The 21,077-nt window shown below is 35.0% G+C and overlaps 1 protein-coding gene across 3 annotated transcripts in view; it reads left to right on the forward strand.

Moving 5' to 3' along the window:
- The window catches only part of ANLN (anillin, actin binding protein), a 54,892-nt gene that overhangs the window by 19,271 nt on the left and 14,544 nt on the right, over positions 1-21,077 (forward strand). Inside the window, exons 8-21 of one of the 3 annotated variants that reach the window (XM_019925469.3) lie at positions 1,577-1,700; positions 5,809-5,919; positions 6,629-6,858; positions 7,561-7,706; positions 7,982-8,129; positions 8,469-8,604; positions 9,253-9,435; positions 10,408-10,534; positions 11,185-11,233; positions 11,326-11,382; positions 11,991-12,029; positions 12,265-12,286; positions 13,200-13,303; positions 14,053-14,106. In XM_019925469.3, the coding sequence (XP_019781028.2) occupies positions 1,577-1,700; positions 5,809-5,919; positions 6,629-6,858; positions 7,561-7,706; positions 7,982-8,129; positions 8,469-8,604; positions 9,253-9,435; positions 10,408-10,534; positions 11,185-11,233; positions 11,326-11,382; positions 11,991-12,029; positions 12,265-12,286; positions 13,200-13,303; positions 14,053-14,106 (1,530 nt within the window). The remainder of the gene's footprint in view (positions 1-1,576; positions 1,701-5,808; positions 5,920-6,628; positions 6,859-7,560; positions 7,707-7,981; positions 8,130-8,468; positions 8,605-9,252; positions 9,436-10,407; positions 10,535-11,184; positions 11,234-11,325; positions 11,383-11,990; positions 12,030-12,264; positions 12,287-13,199; positions 13,304-14,052; positions 14,107-21,077) is intronic. The other 2 variants (XM_019925480.3, XM_019925490.3) reach the window with 2 other exon arrangements.

A 21,077-nucleotide genomic window follows, 5' to 3' on the forward strand; every position in this document is an offset into this window, starting at 1 on the left:
CAGTCCTGCCATGCAGACTATTTGTAGTCTCTCAAGTGTACGCATATTTTCAGATCTCTTTGTCTTTGACTTGCTAGTCTCTCTGGATGAAATATCTCTGTGGTGAGCTCCTGCTTCATTAAGAATAGGTTAAATTTTAATTCCCTCTGGAATTTTTTACTTGGCCCTTTTCCCAGTCCCCCTCCTGCTTTTTTGGGCCCATGTCATCCTGTTTTTACCTCACTGGAATATTTATTTTCCTATAATTGTTTTAACTTTGTTTTTCACCACTGTCTATGAGAGCCTTATTCATCTCTGTCTATGTTCTCAGTGCTTGACTCACAGTAGGAGCACAGTAAATTTGTCTTTGGAAGAAGGAGTGAATGGGCTAATCCTTCCTATCAGCATAGAGCAAGCTATTATCTGTGATCTTAAAACAAAAACAACTCTTTTGATCTCCTATTCCCCTCCCTTTCTTTGCCTCCTTTTCATCCAGACTCTTCCAAAAGGGTGTCTCTACTTGTATCTTCCAGTTTTTCTCTTCCCTTCTCTCTTGATCTCTCCACTCAGGCTTTCACCACTACCCGTTTCAAATTCACCAGTGATCTTCAGTAATCAGTTTTCAGGTGTTTAACTTGACCTATTATTAGCAGCATTTGACATTGTGAATCACTCTCTTCTGTTTGAAGCACCTTCTTCACTTGGTTGCCGGTAGGTCATAGTCTCATGGTTTTCCTTCTACATCTCTGGAAAATAAAAAGCAACCGTTCTTAAATGATTTTTTTGTTAAATGATTCCTGATAAACCTGTGGAATCCCTCCCCAGACAGTTGCACATATACATGTAAAGAAAATTCTGAACACAGTAATGGGGAGTTCAGGGGTCTCCCCACCTCAGAACTCATCTGTGGTACCCACAGAAGGAGCAGCCAGAAGATGGGAGGGAAAAGCAGTTGAGTATGGCGTAACTGAAGTCAAGGGAAGAAAGAGCCTTTCAGAAGGGAGGAGTGGTTGGTATTGCCAAGTGTTTGTTGTCAGACGTAGACTGGACTGAGACCACTGGGTTTTGAAATAAGGAGCTTGTTGTGACTTGGCAGAGCCTTTTAATGAAGTGGTGAGGGTAGAATGCAGGTGGTAGTGGGTGAAGAGCAGGGTCCAGGAGTATAGGCAGTCCTCAGAAGTTTGGTTCTAAAGGGAAGGGAGCAAGGAGGTGGTGGCTAGAAAGGGTTGAGGAAGTGGCGTGTGGTTTTGCTTGTATTTGTTTTGTTCTTTCTGAGGAGACAATTATTTTTTCCCAATATGTGGCTTTCACCTGAATTGGTTTATCTAAAGCTGAACTCTGATGTGGATTTTCATTCTCTCTTGCCTACTGGTCTCTAAAAAAGATTTTACTTACTATTAATTACCAAGAATATGAACTAGCACCGAGGCCTTTTGTGTTCTAAACATGGCTGGACCCTTTCACATTCATTATCTGTTTTGTTCTGAGGAAGCTTATATAGAACAATGACTCTTACTTGTTTCATTTAATGACATGTAAAAAGACAAAATTTATAGTTTTGAGAGGTAAAGTTTATCTCTTCATTTGCTTTTTGCAGGAAATTCACTGTCAGAACACTCCCCTCAGAAAACAAGTTGGTCCAAATACCCCATCACTTCCAGTAACAGAAAAGGTGACAGAAAATCAGACACCAGCACAACCTTCTAGTATAGAACCTACGGGTAAGCGTTTTCTATTTCTCCTTCGCTTAAAATGTAGATTTCAGTCTACCATAGTTTTGGAAATTGGATTGGAAAGCAGAAATGCTGTTTTAGTGTAAAAAGAGAGATTCATTTCTTCATTTCCACTTACCTTCTCATTTCTAGCCATGCAATATCCTTCTTCCTTAATTATCTTTCCAGAGTGAGAACGCATACACTTGATGAGAGTGTAAATTACTATAAGTATTTTTTGGAGAAAAATTCAGTAATATCTATTGAATTGTAAAGTGTGTGTGCTCTGCAAGTGTTTCTGTAAGTTGAATTCTTAGAACTAGTGTGCACAGGTGTATGTACAAATATATTAATTGTAGCACCATTTGTAAGAGTAATAAGATTTAAATGACCTAAATGCAGATCAGTAGAAGACTGTAAATAAATTGTGCTAAATCCATGTAATCAAGTATTATGTAGCTGCTTAAAATGAATAAGGCAGCTTTGTATGTAATGACATTTAATATATCATAGGCAGTTAAATTAAAAAAAACAGTAGTGGTAAAAAAACATATTACTGAAATTCGCCATCATAACAATTTTTTTTTTTTTTTTTGCGGTACGCGAGCCTCTCACTGTTGCGGCCTCTCCCATTGCGGAGCACAGGCTCTGGACGCACAGGCTCAGCGGCAATGGCTCGCGGGCCTAGCCGCTCCGCGGCACATGGGATCTTCTGGACCGGGGCACGAACCCGCGTCCCCTGCATCGGCAGGCGTACCCTCAACCACTGTGCCACCAGGGAAGCCCCATCTTAACAATTTTTAAGTGTACAGTTCTGTAGTGTTAAGTATATTCACACTGTTGAGGAACAGATCTCTGGAACTTTCATTTGGCAAAACTGAAACTCTATACCCATTAAACAACAACTCCCCTTTTCCCTCTCCTGAGCCTCTGGTCACCAGCATTCTACATTCTGTTTCTATGAATTTGACTACCTCATATAGATTAGATACCTCATATAAGTGCGATAATATAGTATTTGTCTTTTTGTGTCTAGCATATTTAATTTAGCATAACGTCCCAGGTTTCATCCATGTTGACATGTCACATGTCAAATGTGTGACAGGACTGCCTTCCTTTTTAAGACTGAATAATATTTTATTGTGTAGATATACCATATTTTGTTTATCCATTATCCATTGATGGACATGTGGGTTGCTTCCACCTCTTGGCCATTGTGGATAGTGCTGTTATGAACATGGGTATGCAAATATCTCTTCGAGACCCTGCTTTCAATTCTTTTGGCTGTATACCCAGAAGTGGGATTGCTTGATCATGCAGTAGTTCTATTTTTCATATTTTGAGGAACTATTATGCTGGTTTCCATAGTGGTCACACTATTTACAGTCTCACCAATAGTGCACAAGCATTCTAATTTCTCCACACCCTCATCAACACTTGTTATTTTTTGTTTTCTTGACAGTAGCTATCCTCATAGGTGTGAGTTATTAGCTCATTGTGATTTTGATTTGCATTTCTCCTGTGATTGGAAATGTTGAGCAGCTTTTTGCATGCTTGTTGGCCATTTGTATATCATCTTTGGAGAAGCATCTGTCCATGTCCTTTGCCCATTTTTAAATCAGGTTGATTTTTTGTTATTGAGTTGTAGGAGCTCTTATATTCTGAATATTAACCCCTTGTCAAATACATGATTTGCAAATATTTTCTCACATTCAGTAGGTTGATACACAAAACTTTTTTTTTTAAATTGAGGTGTAGTTGGTTGACAATATTATATTAGTTTTAGGTGTACAACATAATGATTAAACATTTTTATAGATTATACTCCATTTTAGTTATCATAAAATATTTTCCATGTGCTGGACAGTATATCCTTGAAACTTACTAATTTTATACATAGTGGTTTGTACCTCTTAATCCCCTACTCCTACCTTGCCCCTGCTCCCAGAAAAGTTTTTAAGTTTGATATAGTCCCATTTGTCTGTTTTTGCTTTTGTTGCCTGCTTTGTGTTATACCCAGGAAATCATCACCAAATCCAATGTCGTGAAGCTTTCTTTCTCTCTATGTTTTCTTCTGGGAGTTTTATAGTTTTGAGTCTTACATTATGTCTTTAATCCATTTTGAGTTGATTTTTGGATATGGCGTCAGATAAAGGTCCAACTTAATTCTTTGCATGTAAATATCCAGTTTTCCCAACATCATTTGCCCTTTCCCCATTGAATTATCTTGGCAGCCTTGTTAAAGATCATTTGACCATATATGTGAAGTTTTATTTCTGGGCTCTCTCTTCTTTTCCATTGGTCTATATGTCTATCTTTATGCTAGTATCATACTATATTGATTATTATAGCTTTGTAATATGTTTTGAAATCAGGAAATGTCAGTCTTCTAACTTTGTTCTCTTTCAAAATTGTTTTGGATATTCAGGGTCTCTTGAAGTTCCATATGAATTTTAGGACAGACTTTCTATTTCTCCAAAAAGTGCTGTTGGGATTTTGATAAGAATTGCATTGAATCTGTAGATTGCTTTGGGTAGTATTGACATCTTAACAATATTAAGTCTTCCAGTCCATGAACATGGGATGTCTTTCCATCTATTTGTGTGTTTTTTAATGTCTTTCAGCAATATTTTGTACTTTTCAGTATACAAGTCTATCACCTCCTTGGTTAGGTTTATTCCTAAGTATTTTATTCTGTTTGATGCTATTGTAAATGGAATTGTTTTCTTAATTTGCTCTTCAGATTGTTCATTGTTAGTATATAGAAATGCAACTGGTTTTTTTGTGTTGATTTTGTATTCTGCATCTTTGCTGAATTTGTATATTATTCTAACAGTTTTTTTGTGTGTGGAATCTTTAGAGTTTTCTGTATATAAGATCATGTTATCTGTGAACAGAGATAATTTTACTTCTTTTAAAATTTGGATTCTTTTAATTTCTTTTTCTTGCCTATTGCTCTAACTAGGACTTTTAAAAAGCTATGTTGACTAGAAATGGTGAGAGTGGGCTTATCTCTAGCTTGTCTTGTTCCTGATCTTAGAGGAAAAGCTTTCAATCTTTTACCATTAAGTATAATGTTAGCTGTGGGCTTCTCATATATGGTCTTTATTATGTTGAAGTAGTGTTTTTCTATTGCTAGTTAAGTGTTTTTGTTGACACTTTTTAAAAAGCGAAAAACAAAATGCAGAACAGCATGTATAATATGATCACACTATTTACAATAGCCAGGACATGGAAGCAACCTAAGTGTCCATCAACAGATGAATGGATGAAGAAGATGCGGCACATATATACAATGGAATATTACTCAGCCATAAAAAGAAATGAAATTGAGTTATTTGTAGTGAGGTGGATGGACCTAGAGTCTGTCATACAGAGCGAAGTAAGTCAGAAAGAGAAAAACAAATACCATATGCTAACACATATATATGGAATCTAAAAAAGAAAAAAAAATGGTTCTGATGAACCTAGGGGCAGGACAGGAATAAAGATGCAGATGTAGAGAATGGACTTGAGGACACGGGGAGGGGGAAGGGTAAGCTGGGACAAAGTGAGAGAGTGGCATTGACATATATACACTACCAAATGTAAAATAGATAGCTAGTGGGAAGCAGCGCAATAGCATAAGGAGATCAGCTTGGTGCTTTGTGACCACCTAGACGGGTGGGATAGGGAGGGTTGGAGGGAGACGCCAGAAGGAGAGGATATGGGGATGTATGTATACGTATAGCTGATTCACTTTGTTATACAGCAGAAACTAACAAAACATTGTAAAGTAATTATACTCCAACAAAGATGTTTAAAAAATAAAATAAAATAAGATAAAATAATGGGAAAATTTTTAAAAAGGATATATACATATGTATACATAGGGGGAAAACTGGAAGAACAAACAATAACCTGGTAATATTAGTGTCCCCTTTCTCTTCTAGGGAAGAAGAGAGAGATGGGAAAGTTAAGAGAAGACAGGTGCTTTGGGGGATTCTCTACTTTATGCATTTCTGGATTTGAAATGCATAGCTTTATAATCAGAAAACAAGATATGTAAGATTCCTTAATTGAAAAACTCTAAGTTTTTATATATATATTCATATGGTTTTTCCTTAAATTTTTTTAGGTTTTACTGAATGTGAAATGACGAAGTCTAGCCCTTTGAAAATAACATTGTTTTTAGAAGAGGAAAAGTCCTTAAAAGTAACATCAGACCCAAAGGTTGAACAGCTGACTGGTTGGTTTTTGTTGTTTTCATTCCTTGTCTCTTATTAACTCTGGACACGCTAGAATTAGTATTCTCATATTCAAATATGCAGTGTTCTATATTTCAAAATATGATTTTATAATATTCTTTTTTTTTCCCCACTCGGAAATACTCTAGCTTTCACGAAGTACAGTACTGTGAACAGTTATCTTTAGGTCCCAGGCTCCTGTGAAAATCTGATTAAGGCTATCACTCACTTTCAAAGGGAAAGGAAATGTGCTGCCCTTCCACACTCTGCATGTATGGTTAGAGGAATCAGTGGCCTTTGAAGTTTATTTGTGACCCCTGCCCTAAGTGATGTTAATATTTTCCTATTATTGACTGCAATGTGAAAGGGCAGTTCCCAACAATAGAAAAAGAATTATTTGAAAAAATATTTTTTGTAAATCTGAAGCTTTTGGCTATTATCTTGCAGTCTGGGTTTTTAATATTCTTTCTTAAACCCAAAGAATTGAATCAGCTTTTGATAGTTCCCACCTTTATTACTTAGAAAATGTTATTGGAACTTTATATTAGTAGTAGTCTATTTCTTTTTGTTTTGTTTGTTTAGGAGGTACTTTTTCATAGGCCTTTTTCTTCCTGTTTATTGAGTAAGCATATGAATGTTAGGTCTTCTCTGTTATCCGTTTAATTCTTAAAGGTCTGAATCACAGTATTTACCTGTTGGAATATTTTTCAGAGGTGGTACGTGAAATTGAGATGAGTGTGGATGATGATATCAACAGTTCAAAAGTAATTAATGACATCTTCAGTGATGTCCTAGAGGAAGGTGAACTAGATGTGGAAAAGAGCCAGGAGGAGATGGATAATGCAGATGCAGAAAGCGGCGAACAGGAAGATGCACTGAATATCTCCTCGATGTCTTTACTTGCTCCATTAGCACAGACAGTTGGTGTGGTAAGTCCAGAGGTAAGAAAGGACTAAATGTAAACAGGCCCAGCACATAAAGAAACTAAGCAGAATTGGGGTCCCTTTTTGTTTTAGTTGGTGCATGGGGATTTGGCACTCAGTAGCCAGGGGTATTTTGCAAACCTGATGTTAATTCTCTTAAAAGAGAGCTTAAAACTCTTCAGTGGTTTCTTTTTGCCCTTAGATGAAATCCAAACTGTAACATGGCTTAAAAGGCCAGACATTTGGGCTCAAATCCTGGCTCTGCCATTAAGCGATGTTTATGGGCCAGGTTATTTAACCTCTTTGCCACAGTTAAATGTTAAATTAGGTTAAAAATAGTACCTACATCATGGGGGTGAAGTGCATATTAGGTCATATTAGTATATTAGTATTTAGCACCAGATAGATAACTAACATTTATTGAGAGCTAACTCTACTGTTATAAGCTATCACCCTAAATTGAATAGCTGCACCTTTTTTTGGAGATTGATTCAATTAGAAATATTTTTTAAAAAGAGTTACAAGTGTAGGCTTCAGCTGTCTTTGAACTTTTATTCGTATACATTTTAGGAACTTATTTAAGTTTGCCTTGTTTTTATGATGAATCGGTCAACTTATTGGATGTTTATTTTCTAGTAATAAAGTCATTCAATTCCTCAGGTTTCTCATTTAGAATCAATGTCATCCATAAAATCTAATATCTGATGTGCCTTCCTGCAGAATTTAGTTTCTTCGCCTAGCTGGGAATTGAAAGACACCAGCATAAGTGATGAAAGTCCAAAGCCAGGAAAATTCCAAAGAACCCGTGTCCCTCGAGCTGAGTCTGGTGATAGTATAGGTCATGAAGGTCATGATCTTCCTTACAGGTGAGGACATCTTAGAAGACATTCACTCACTAAGGGTCATGGTTTAGACTGACATAACAAGTTTTGTTATTTATAATTATAGTGTTATTAGTATTAATCTTTATAAAACTTTGAAATAGCTTTGGGAAGACTCTCTTTCACCCAATGGCATTTTCCATTCTAGTGAAGTGTTCTACTGATATGTTGCAATATCAATATTCTGCTGATATGTTCAACAAAGGATAGTGCTTAGTGTGTTGCTGGATTTCTAATAGAGTATAACTTATTTCCTGAAGCATTGATGCATATAGATCTCAAAGAGTCAAAGAAACAGACCGTCCTTCAATAAAGCAGGTGATTGTTCGGAAGGAAGATGTTACTTCAAAATTGAATGAAAAAAAGAATGGCTTTCCTTGTCAGGTTAACATCAAACAGAAAATGCAGGTATGTACTGTGGAAAGGGGATTTGGAAGGTTGACAGCGTGAGATGGTGAGCTCCTTGAGGACAAGAGCCCAGCCTTATTCATCTCTGTATCCTGAGTGACTAGGACAGTGTGTGACATGTAGGAGCTCAGGAGCTTACTCCTGAATTCAGTTTGAGAAAAGTCCTCTTTTTTTGGTGCATAGTCTAGAAACTTGAACAATGAAACTGTAACATTTTGACTTCCCTCTCTGGAGATTTTGGAAATTACCCAATTGGATAAATTATAATTAAAGTTTAAATAAAGTGAAAATGGTGATTAAAAATGTGAGTTTTTCTCCTCCTTTCATTGGTTTCACTAGGAGCTCAATAATGAAATAAATTTGCAGCAGACAGTGATCTATCAGGCTAGCCAGGCTCTTAACTGTTGTGTTGATGAAGACCATGGAAAAGGGTCACTGGAAGAAGCTGAAGCAGAAAGACTTCTTCTAATTGCAAGTATGTGTGATACACCTGAAACAATTCCAACACAATTTCAAACCAGGAAAAACTCATTTTGTCTAGTATACTCAGAAATTTCTAATTTTAGAGAAAGGGCTTTTTTGATAATCTGTTTCAGCTGATCTATTTTTTGTTTCTTACAAGGTTTGTGAAAACACTACATGTAAAATAAGGTGTAGTTTGCATGAAAAGGTGAAAGAACCTGGAATGCATTTGAAGAAATGAAGTGTAAAGAGTATGCTAAGAATGAATACATGAACTCACACACATACGTACTCTTTATGCACATACACATACATGCTCTGTCTCTGTACCTGTCTATATATATATAGCTAAAAATAAGTACGTGAATTTTGTTGTGTGTATGTGTGGTGATGGATGACAGGGCATGTTAGGGTGGAGAGATTAACCATGCAAGAAAACTGACCAAAAGTTGAAGTATTAAATTACAAGGATTTTGTGAACAGATTGAGCAATCTAGGTTTACCTAACTACCTACCATCTATTTATATGAAGGAAGAGTTACTGATTTTGTCTTTGGTGTTGTATACAGTTGTCACATGAGTGCATTTTCTTGAATTGGTTTAATTTAGAAACAATTGCAGTTTTAATATTTGAAATATTAACTTGAATATTTCTACATAGCTGAGAAGAGAACACTTTTGATTGATGAGTTGAGTAAGTTGAAGAATGAAGGGCCTCAGAGGAAGAATAATGCTGGTCCCATATCCCAAAGTGAATTTGTCCCTTCCAAAGGATCAATTACTTTGTCAGAAATCCGCTTGCCTCTAAAAGCAGATTTTGTCTGCAGTACAGTTCAGAAACCAGGTATGGTAATTTTTATTTACTCACTTCTAGATCATATGTTAAATTATGAATTTCACCTAGATTGGAATTGTGCAAATGGGAACAAGTAGAGCATGCATGAAGACACAAGGCTTGTATCTCGGGCCTTTAGTTCCTTTTATGTAGATGGGTGTATAAAAATAACCAAGACAATTTCATATATGTTCTTACTGATCCATGCAATAACAGACATAGGTCTAACTGAAAGTTAGGCTTGTTAAACATAATATTGAACATAAAATAAATTACTAAGATGAGTTGTTCTGATAAAACAGACCATTTGACTTGCATTAATTTTATTGTGGAAAGTATTGGGCATCTAAAAGAACTTATTTTACTTACTCTATTCTATTTAAAATTCACTCTGTCGTGTAAATTTGTTCTTTGAATCCTGAATTACTGGTTGTGGGAGTGAAGAGCATCACAGTGTAGATACTTCTATTCAAATTTTATTCCCTTTATTCCTCTAGAATGAATAAATAAACTTTTCTAAGCTATGTATTCTACTTAAAATCATATTTAAACGAAGTGGGTAAAGGAGGTTATGGCACCAGTATCTGAAAAATAGGGCAGGATGGTAACTTTCACAGAAATATAGTATTTTAATCTCAGTTTTGAAATAACAAGCCAGAATTTACCCTTTTGAGATGTATACTATTAGCTAAAGAATTTCGGGTCAATAGGTAAAATTTGAAGTCAGCAGAAACTGAGGAATGTGTAGCGAAGTTATTTCAATTCACTTAAAATGAAGAGACTTGATGATGCTGTTCCAGGAACATGTCTGTCTGCTTATGTCATGTTTTTTTGTGTCTGAAAAGTTGACTTTAGAAAATTTGAAATGAATTTTATGTAAATCAGTTGCAGTATTACTTTATTCATTTGGTCTTCCAGAATGCTAATTAGCTAAATCTGATTTTGCTTGTGCTTATTAGGTAATGTGATTATTTCTTACAGATGCAGCAAATTACTATTTCTTAATTATACTAAAAGCAGGAGCTGAAAATATGGTAGCCACACCATTAGCAAGTACCTCAAATTCTCTTAATGGCGATGCTCTAACATTCACTACTACATTTACTTTGTAAGTAAATTAGGCTTTTGATGGTTCAAACATACTTTTCTTTTTTAATAGAGTTAATACAGTCTAAGCATCCAGGTAGAATTTATAATCTTTGAAATGCAGTATGCGTATTGTTTTTATATGGACAAATAACTCATTTTTCAATTTGTTGGTTTAACTCTTTTATGTTTCCGATCTTTTCTTCCATTGAGTAGCATGTTTCTTCCACGTGACTGTAGGTATTTGATGTTTTGAAGTGTTTTAACATATATATTTACTACACACACACACACACACACATACACACATGCAAAATCTGGACCACAATTTTTTAATATATACTTTAAATCTCTTAATGTACTTAACATTAAGTCTCAGTGAAAGACATTTATATTTAGTGTCAGAGATTTATTTTGAAACTAGAGTCAAAATCTAGTTTGGAAGAAAAACTACTTTTATTATTTAAGATCTTGAGTTGTAAAATGCTGAAGAAAATGTTTGACCTGTATTATAGGAAAAAATAGACTGTTCTTAGCAGTTTTTATATTCTTTAATAGTTTGTAACTATTGTCTTTAGTTTTAAAACACAGTGAATTCCTTTACTCTCAGCCTTGTAACAGTATTTGTGGCATAATTTTTAATGGCATAATTTGATATTTTTATTTTTCCAGGCGGGATGTGTCAAATGACTTTGAAATAAATATTGAAGTTTACAGCTTGGTAAGCAGTTAAAGCTTTCTAAAGTAACTAATAGTGTATTTTTCTTAAAGACATCAGATTTTAAGTTACTTATGCTTTGGATTTGTGTGTAGGTACAAACGAAAGATCCCTCAGGCCCTGATAAGAAGAAAAAAGCATACAAGTCAAAGGTGAGAATGAAAGAAACCCAGTAGAAATATAATCAGAAATAGGAGATATAATGTCTGTTTACAATTATGTATAATTTTTAATAATTATCAAGCTTTTGGGTCATTTTTATGCCTTAAATTTCTAGTTACTGCACATAATAAGTATAGGTATGAATACTGAGAGTAAACTTGCAGTGAGTGACCATGACCCTAAGTATAAGCTACCGCTATTACTCAGGCTAGACAATTCTGTTTTCTCCATATCTGCTTGACAACTATTATTATCTCTTTAAACTTTTCTCAGGCCTTTCCTCTGAACTCTTGTCTTACTAGCTCCTCTAAACCAGACTTAAGAATGATGTGGTCACTGTAGGCATGAGGAATAGAAACAGCTTTGTTTCTGTCCTTCCTAGCCTTTGCTCTTTTGTTCTTTGTCTAAATCATCATTTAAAAGAATTTTATTTAGCTTTAACAAAAAAGGAATAACAGTGTGGGTAAAGCCGGAATAAAAGACTCAAGTATAACGTATTGATACTTAAGAGTTATTTTCTGTGTGGGAGAATCTCAAGTTTGGTTGGTTTTAATCATAATGTTTAATGGGAAATATACTAAGTTATCTTTTCTTCCAGGCTATTACTCCTAAGCGACTTCTCACATCTGTAACCACAGTAAGTAGAATTTTTTGGAAGTTGAAGTTCCTTGAGAAATCTTCATCTTACACGTATGATTGGAAATTGGTTAACCATTTCTAAACCCTAAGTGCTTTGGGAATCTTTAAAATATCCTAAAAGGAAAAAATAATGTTTTCTGAAATATAGTCCTTGTAGTGTTTGTACTTAATATTTAAATCTTTGTATCAAATAAAGAAAATAACTTATGTCCTTCTTCACACCTTTTTTTTAGAAAAGCACCCTTCCTTCTTCAGGTGAGTGAATCTTGAACTATTTGAAACGTTAGGATATAAGCAATTGCATACTTATACATATAGCCGTCTTGATTTATGAGTGTTTACCTTACTCTCCTTTGAATATTTTCTGTATGGTAGTAACATATAAGATTACTGGCGAGAATAACCTGCTGTCTGAAACCACCACGGGCCACCAAACAGCACATTGCTCAGGCTCTAGCAGGCAGTACACATAGGATACCTAGTCACTTGACAACTGCAGCAGGTAGCATTACTCTTCACCCTATCTTCTCTTGTTCTGTAGATTTGTTTTGTGCTATCCACACTGAGGAGTTCACCTGTTTTAACTTTACTGATCATGACTGGCATCGCATCATGTCAGAAAAGCATCTTTCTAGTTCACTGGAAACTGGAGTGCCAGTAGGCCAGGGAAGACTTTTCCAGAGTGGCGTTAGGCCTAAATTTTCCAAAGGGGATTAGGACTGAGCTGGTTTCACTCACCTTTGGACTTTTGGTCTCTGTTTCTTGGCACAAGAGAATAACTAAGAAGAACCGTGCAGATAAAGTCCTGCTGCTCATTATGTCATCCTAGACTACAGCAGTGAAGGTTTTCATATCTCTCATAGGAAGATTGCTTTTTATGCACACGTTTTTAGGTTCTATATCTTTAAAAACACATCTGTCTCAAATGTTAAGATGTGCCTGTACCTCACTTACATTAAATATAAATACTTAACAGTTTTCTTTCATTAGGAAATGTGTTGATGTTTTATTCCCCCCACCCTGCCCCACCTCCATATTTAGAGATGGAGGAAAATGAAGCAGTTTTTTCTGTGGCAGTTTAATTTCATTCTGTTAGAGTGGGGTGAGGAATTGTTATTTATACTTACCAAAGTCACTCTGAACTAAACTTCATTTCCTTTTTCTTTAGTTATGGCCAGTCTTAATGCTGTGCGTACCAGCAACTTTGCCCTTGTTGGATCTTACATGCTGTCATTATCTTCAGTAGGAAACACAAAATTTGCTCTGGACAAGGTAATCCAAATTTATTTATTTATTTATAGAAAAATTAGGTCCATGAAAATGTCCCATTACTTTCAAGTATTTGAAATCTTTGGCTGAATATGTATGTTCTCAGAATTGTACGTTTTAATTAGACATGGGTTTAGCTGCATGATATGTTTTTTGATGTTGGAAGTATTTCTCCCCTGTATCTTAATAGTTAAGTCTTCAAAGCAGCATATATTGGTTTATTCTAAGTGTCAATTCTGACTAAGAAAGTATTGCTTCTTGCATATAGATGTTAAGCTTACAGTTTTAAACATAGTTTCTTGCCCATTTGAAACCAATATTTTGAAATGACTAACATTTTTTGGATTTAGTTTTGACAAGATAGGGAAAGATAGATTAATTTCTTGGAAAAGTACTCATGAATCTAAGGGATTTCCTTCCCGTACTTTCCAAGTTTAAGACTTCATAGTTCAGATCTGTGTAGTGTCACTACCATATTGAGTGCTTTTTCACCACACTGGAAAGACTAAATATTTAATAGCTAACGAGACCATTTTAAGTAGTAAGAGAAGTAGAGGCAAACTTTAGTCCTAGTGTCGGCTTCTGCTGTATAATACAGACTATTTAAAAATATTATAAGAGATTTCTGTAGTTAGAATATAACGATGTTTAAAAAAATTCATGTAACTTTTAATTTAGTAATTCAACCAGTTTAACAAATTGAGTGATTCTGGGTCTTTTTTTCTCTTTGTCTTTTATTTTGTTTGTTTTAGATAAATTATGATGTTAAAGAGCGAGAGCTACTGGGCTATATGTTCCAGGAAAAGGTTGCCATATTTTCTTTGCTTGAAACTAATGAGCTTAAAAATTAGTCCTTAATTTTTGGCCCTTATGTATTTGTTTTACTAACCACTCTCATGTCTTCTTGGTTATTTTGAATAATTAAGGACATTATGTAAATTATTCTTTCTTTAGATCCTTGTAGATGGGCATCTTTTTCTTTAGTCTCATAATTCTTTAAAGCTTTCTTAAAAGTTCTCTAGTTTTTTTCATGCCTGTTTGGTATTTGGGCTTTTATATTCTTTTTTCATGTTATAATTCTTTAAGATTCTGTCGTCACTTCAGCATTGATTTTTCCGGGTACCAAATGCCAAATTAATAACTATGTCTAAAACTAAAATTTATTCAGTATTGTTGACCTCCTCTTTATTGAAAGAACTATTGGTAATGTTTTAAGTAAAAGTAGACAACTTCTGTGGTCTTAATTGGCTAATAGGTGTGTTGCTATGTAGTTGATGCTCTGTTTATTAATTTTAAAATTAAAATTCATTTAATGCTAAAATTATACTAAATATATTCATATATTATAGAAATTTTTTTTAGGATTTTTAATATCTTTGTGAAGATCAATCACAAGCATCTTGTGGGTGTATAGATATGCTAATTTGCAAAAGGCTGGATAGTACTTTTTGTTTTATTTTAAATTCTTTTTTTTCTTTTTTAATTTTTCTTTTTGGCTGCCTTGTGTCTTCGTTGCTGCACGCAGGCTTTACCTAGTTGCAGCGAGTGGTGGCTACTCTTCCTTGTGGTGCATGGGCTTCTCGTGGTGGCTTCTCTTGTTGCGGAGCATGGGCTCTAGGCATGCAGGATTCAGTAGTTGCAGGGTGTGGGCTCAGTAGTTGTGGCTCGCGGGCTCTAGAGCACAGGCTCAGTAGTTGTGGCGCGTGGGCTTAGTTGCTCCGCGGCATGTGGGATCTTCCCAGACCGGGGATCGAACCCGTGTCCCCTGCATTGAGAGGTGGATTCTTAACCACTGCACCACCAGAGAAGTCGTATTTTAAATTCTTAAAACAACATTTGCAAATTAGGTAAACATAAGGACTGGAGTTCTGTGAACTGTATTCCTTACTCGGTGTTGTCCCATAGCCAATTTCTATATATGTAAGAGATTTCATGAATCTCTAAAATGAAAGAGATTTCAATGACATATGTTAAATATAGACTGATTGCTCTTTAAAAATTTTTTTCACTGCCATTTTAATTTAAAACGTCACACAAATTAAAAATAAATTACTTGTCCATTCTCTTAAAAAATTTTTTGAAATTATAACTTAAATATCCAGCCACCCAATCTGAGTGTAAAATCAAATCAGTTTAATGGTTGTGTCCAATACTGTAAAGTCTCTTCCTGAGTCAAATACAATATAATTTAGATGAAAAATTTGTCATAGATGTGCTTTTTTGAGTGGCGGGGGGAGCAAGTATTTGTTCTAATACCTTGTGGTTATGTAGGAGAATATTTAAGATAGTTAAGTTTAGATGTTCTTTAAATTGGTGGGAAAAATGGAAGACCTTGTATATTCACATGATAATCCCATTTGATTAAATTTGAGAGAGTAAACAAGTCTCCCATATCCTACCAGAGACCATCAGTGCAAGGGAACGTTTGCTTATTTTACTGGTGTCTTGACCAATAAAGATAAGTCACGGGGTTATCTCTGAGACCCCTTCAGAATGAGATTTCTGTTGAGGTTAACCCAGTGTTTGCTCTATAAATTTAGGATACCACTAATAACGGATTGCTTTCTTATTTGAGCTTATAGATATCGGATGTAAAGTCTGACGTCCTGGAATTTAAATTACGAATTTCAATGAGTCACACTCTCAAATCCTTTCTTTGAATAGAGAATCCAAAATAATCATAGGTTTTACTATACTTTTATGCATAAAGGGAGAAGCATATCCCACAACTCATCTTCTGACTTAAAGAAATGTCATAGATATTTATACCTTCCAGGAAATAGAGATGTCAATTTAAATAGTATTAGGGCAAACACCTGTGAGGTAAAACAAATGATTAGCACTGTAGAATTTTGAGGTTGTAGGAAGAGTGATTAGGTGTTCTGGTGTGTCCAAAGCTATCCTGGTTTATGCCTGTTGGTCTGGTTTAATTATTAACAGGTATAATTATTCTCGCTCAGAAATATCCTGACGTATAAAAAATTATACAGTCACCCTGATTACAGGGTACATTTTACACCTCTTAACGATAATCTTTGAGGTGTTGATAATCTTAAAAGACCATTTTGTTAAACAGAAAACAGAATAGGATCATACATTTTCGCACGTCTCCACACTTGACAGGGTGTAGTAACATTGACTCTTCTGTGAATATTCTCAGTTCACTTCAGGACAAGCTTCTAACCAAGAATATTGTCTACTTTTCACAGCTGTAGAGTAAGAGGGAACATTTTCTTCTCATCTTTCTGAGATTCTTCTTACCAGGAGCGTTCTCTGGGCTAAATAGTAGAATTCTATCAATTAGCATTGAGAGGCTAAGGAACTTAACATTGACAATATAGAAAAGAAAACGGCAAGGGAATTTATAACAAATATAATAATGAGGCGTATGATGTTTTGACTCTACATTATAGATGGCTTTGAAATTCAGAAAGTTGAAGGTTTATTTTATGGAGTTAGTCTCTTGAAATCCATACTTTTTGGCCAAGAATCCCCCCTTTAACTTATCTTTATTAGGTTGGAGGACTAAATTTTTGGAAACTAATCTTACAGTAAAAACTTTCTAATTTAGACTGAACTAAGATTATTCCAACAGGGTGTCATTCTTCTTCACTGGGCAGCAGGAATGACAGACTAAAGCATCCCCCTTTCTATCTTGACCCAGAAGTCAATATGACTTTAAATATTTGGATGTTACCATTTTACTCTAATGATACAACTTCTCCAATTGAATTTTTCTTATATTTGTAATCTTTAATTCACATTCAGAATCATTTTAAATTATCACATGTACTTAAGCAGCTTTTATAATTTAAAAGATACTTTTGACATGCGGTCTCTTCATTATGAATAGACTGTTAAGAATGATTTGTTTAAAAATATTTCTTATGTGAATATTTTCATGCTAGACAGAAAGCATGATTTTATTGGGAAGAAAATATCAGTCCCTCAAACTTCCAACTAGTAAGAGCAACATAGTCTCAATTTTTAGGCACTTAGTTTTTGTTCTGTCAACTTATGCTTCATGTATTTTAAAGCTATGCTATTAGGTGCATAAATATTTAAGATTATTATATCTTCTTGATGAATTGTTAACAATTTCTCTCTGGTAGTCATCTTTATCTTAAGGTCTACTTTGTCTGTTATTAATAGAGTCACATCAGCTTTCTTATGATTAATGTTGGTATGGTATATCTTTTTCCATTCTTTTTTTTTCCCCCCCTGGCCGTGCCACGTAGCATGCGGGCTCTTAGTTCCCTGACCAGGGAACCCATGCCCCCTGCAGTGGAAGCGCACAGCCCTAACCACTGGACTGCCAGGGAATTTTCTCTTTTTCCATTCTTTATTCTCAACCTGTCCATATATGTCAAATTAGTGTATCAGAAGCATATTTTATGGTCATATTTTGTTAGTTTAACAATTTTTTGTCTTTTCATTAGAGTGTTTAGTACATTTATATTTAATGCAATACTAATATGGTTGGGTTTAGTCTACCACAAAGCAAGCATACTTGTAGCCTACAGGCAAATCTGGCTCTTGGCCTGTTTGTTTTTTTTAAGTTACTTTTGTCACAATTAATGAACTGATATTGATATATTAGTAACAAAAGTTCAGCAGCCTGTTTTTGTAACTAAAGTTTTTGACACAATCATGACCATTTATGTATTGTCTGTGGCTGCTTTCATGCTACAATGGCAGATTGAATAGTTGTGACAGAGACTGTATGGTCTGCAAAGTCTAAAATATTAATTGTCTGGGCCATTACACGAAAAGTTAACAGACCCTGGTCCTACTATTTTGTTCTTTATTTTTTATTTGTCTCATCTGTTCTTTGTCATTTGTTTTTCCTTCCTTGACTACTTCTAATTGAGTATGTTGGTAATCATTTTTATCCTTTCTGTTGGCTTTTTAGCTATACCTTCCTGTATTCTTTTTCAGTTATTGCTAAGGATTACAATATGCATCCTTAGCCTATTACTATTACTACAGTCTATATTGAAACACAATTATTCCTCTTCATGTACCTTATAACAGTTAGAACCTTGCAACAGTATAATTCTATTTGCCCACCCCATTATGTTTTAATTCTACCCTTATTATAAACCCCAATGCACTGTTATTTTTTAATCAATTTTAAAAGAAATTTTAAAAATATATTTTAAAGAATTGTCATTTATACTTATTGGTTCTTATGTTCTTCATTCCATCTTGTAGAGCTAGGCTTCCATCTAGGATTATTGCCTTCTCAGGAAGAAGTTTTTTTTTGTTTGTTTTTTAATTTTTTGTAATATACTTCTGCTGGAAATGAATTCTCTAACTTTTGTTTATCCAAAGATGTCTCTCTTTACATTGTCTTAATTTCTGAAGGATATTCTTCTTGGATATAGACTGCTAGGTTGGCAGGTTTTTTTCTTTCAGCCACCCCTTTAAAGATGACATTTTATTGTTTTCTGGCTTTGATTGTTTCTGATAAGAAGTCAGCCATCATTCTTATCTTTTCTGCTTTTATTTTTATTTTTTTATATTGTCGGCCTCGCTGCTCGGCTTGCAGGATCTTAGTTTCCTGATCAGGGATCAAACCCGGGCCCCCAGCAGTGAAAGTGCCAAGTCCTAACCACTGGACGGCTGGGGAATTCCCCTTTTCTGCTGTTAATATTTTTAAGTATTTTGATTTGTGACAGTTTGACCCTAATCTGCCTAGGTGTGGTTTTCTTTGTCATACTGGGTTATTTCTTTATCATACTAAGTTTCAATGACCTTTACGGAGCTGTAGTTCATGTGTTTCATATGTTTTGGCAAATTCTCAGCCATTATCTTGTCAAGTATTTCTTCTGCACTGTTTTCTTTTCTTTCTAGGACTCCAGTTAAATGTATGTTGGACTCTTGACTATGTTCCTACAGGTCTATGGCACTCTTTTTGTTTTTAATTTTCCTTTGTGTTTCATTTTGGATCATTTCTATTTACCAGTCTTTGAGTTCATCTATCTTTTTTTCTAATGTACTCCAGTTTCCTGTAAAGCCCATCCAATGAATCAATTTCAACTTTTTTTGTTGTTGTAAAATTTCTATTTGGATCTTTTTTAGAGCTTCTATTTCTCTGTCGAAATTCTCACCCATTTTTGTCCATGTTTTCCTCTAAATTCTTTAACAAATTATAAATGTCTCTGTCTTGTAATTCTAACATCTAGATCATCTGTGGATCTGCTGTTGACAGGGTTTGTTTTGTTTTCTTTTGATTAAAGGCCACCTTTTCCTCCTTTTTCATGTCTTGTAAAACTTTTAAACCGTAGGCTAGATGTGATGTGATGTGATGTTATGTTGTTATGTTATGTTATGTTATAAAATAACAGTAGAGACTGAAGTAGGTGGTAATAACACCCTCTTGTCTCTCAGTATAATCAGAAGTTGAGCTGAGATAGTGCTTTAGTTAGTTGGGTTCAACTCTTGTTTCAAATCCCTTGAGAGTGAAGTTAGGTGCCTCCTTTCAGTAGAACTTTGAGATCTAAATTCTGAAAGTCTACAAGATTTCTTTTTGCTTTCCAGATCTGCCTCTGACTTGTGGCATTAGCATTTACTCAGCAAAATTCTGGGGAGTGGGGGAGATTGGCAGTTAGGGTGGGCTAGCTCTGACCCTTGGCTCTTTTGAGATGCTCATCTAGGTAGACAGTCTTCATTTAGCTGTTAAAGACTTCACTGGTTTTTTCTTTTCCCTGCAAAATTCATTGCCAGCATGCTTCTCTGTCAGTTCTTGCTCCCAGGGAATAAAGTGGTCACCCCTGATTTGGCTCACCCAGGAAGGGTACATTCCTTACTGGAATTTGGTCCATTAAATTTTTTTTGCTTGCACAACTCTTAGATAGCTTTAAGGAAAATAAGATATTCTTAGCTTATCCATTGTTTTCTTGCTGTTGCAGTAGAAATGGTGGTCTTTTGTGACCTTTCACATCCTAAGTGGAAGTGGAGCTCTGAACATGTAATGGAAGTCGAACTCCTTTCTGTGTATCGCCCTAACCAAGCACGCTGTGTAGATTTAATGGACAGAATTTAGATATACTTTGGTGTGTGTCTCTGTAGCTAGCAAATCAGCCATGGTTGGGAGTGAAGAGTCATTACATCATGACAGTAATTGCATCTGGTGTGGATTTAGGGCATTCCAGACCATCTTCATATTCAACTTAAATGTCTTTGTCAGATAGATTTCAACATAGGCTTTCACTACTAGGTCTATGTTAGTGACTTTCTACCCTCTCTGTAATGCAGACTTGTGTTTGATATGGGGTCCTTAGTTTTAGAAATCTGCCTGGAAGTAAAATGGTACAAACATTTGATGAAAATTATTGTTGATTAGCTCTATATTATATACATTATAGAGCAACTTTATTTTTCTCTATGTATAACCTACTAGGTAATTATTGCTCAGATAACTTTTGTTCTTTGGCGGTAAATTTATATGTGTGTATATGTATGTGTGGATGTATATGTAGATGATATGGCATGTATCAGTACTTCATTACTTTCTGTGGCTGAGTATTATTGCATTATGTTATACACTACACTTTGTCCACTCATCTGTTGATGGACATTTGGTCTGTTTCTTTTTTGGCTATTGTGAATAACGCTGCTGTAAACTTGGGCGTACATATACCTGTTTGAATACCTGTTTTCAGTCTTTGGGGGTATATATCTAGGAGAGGAATTGTGTGGTTATATGTTAATTCTGTTTAACTTTTTGAGGAGCCACCAAACTGTTTCTCATAGTTCCTGAACCGTTTGACAT

This window comes from Tursiops truncatus, chromosome 9, assembly GCF_011762595.2.
Source record: "Tursiops truncatus isolate mTurTru1 chromosome 9, mTurTru1.mat.Y, whole genome shotgun sequence".
Classification (NCBI taxonomy): domain Eukaryota; kingdom Metazoa; phylum Chordata; class Mammalia; order Artiodactyla; family Delphinidae; genus Tursiops; species Tursiops truncatus.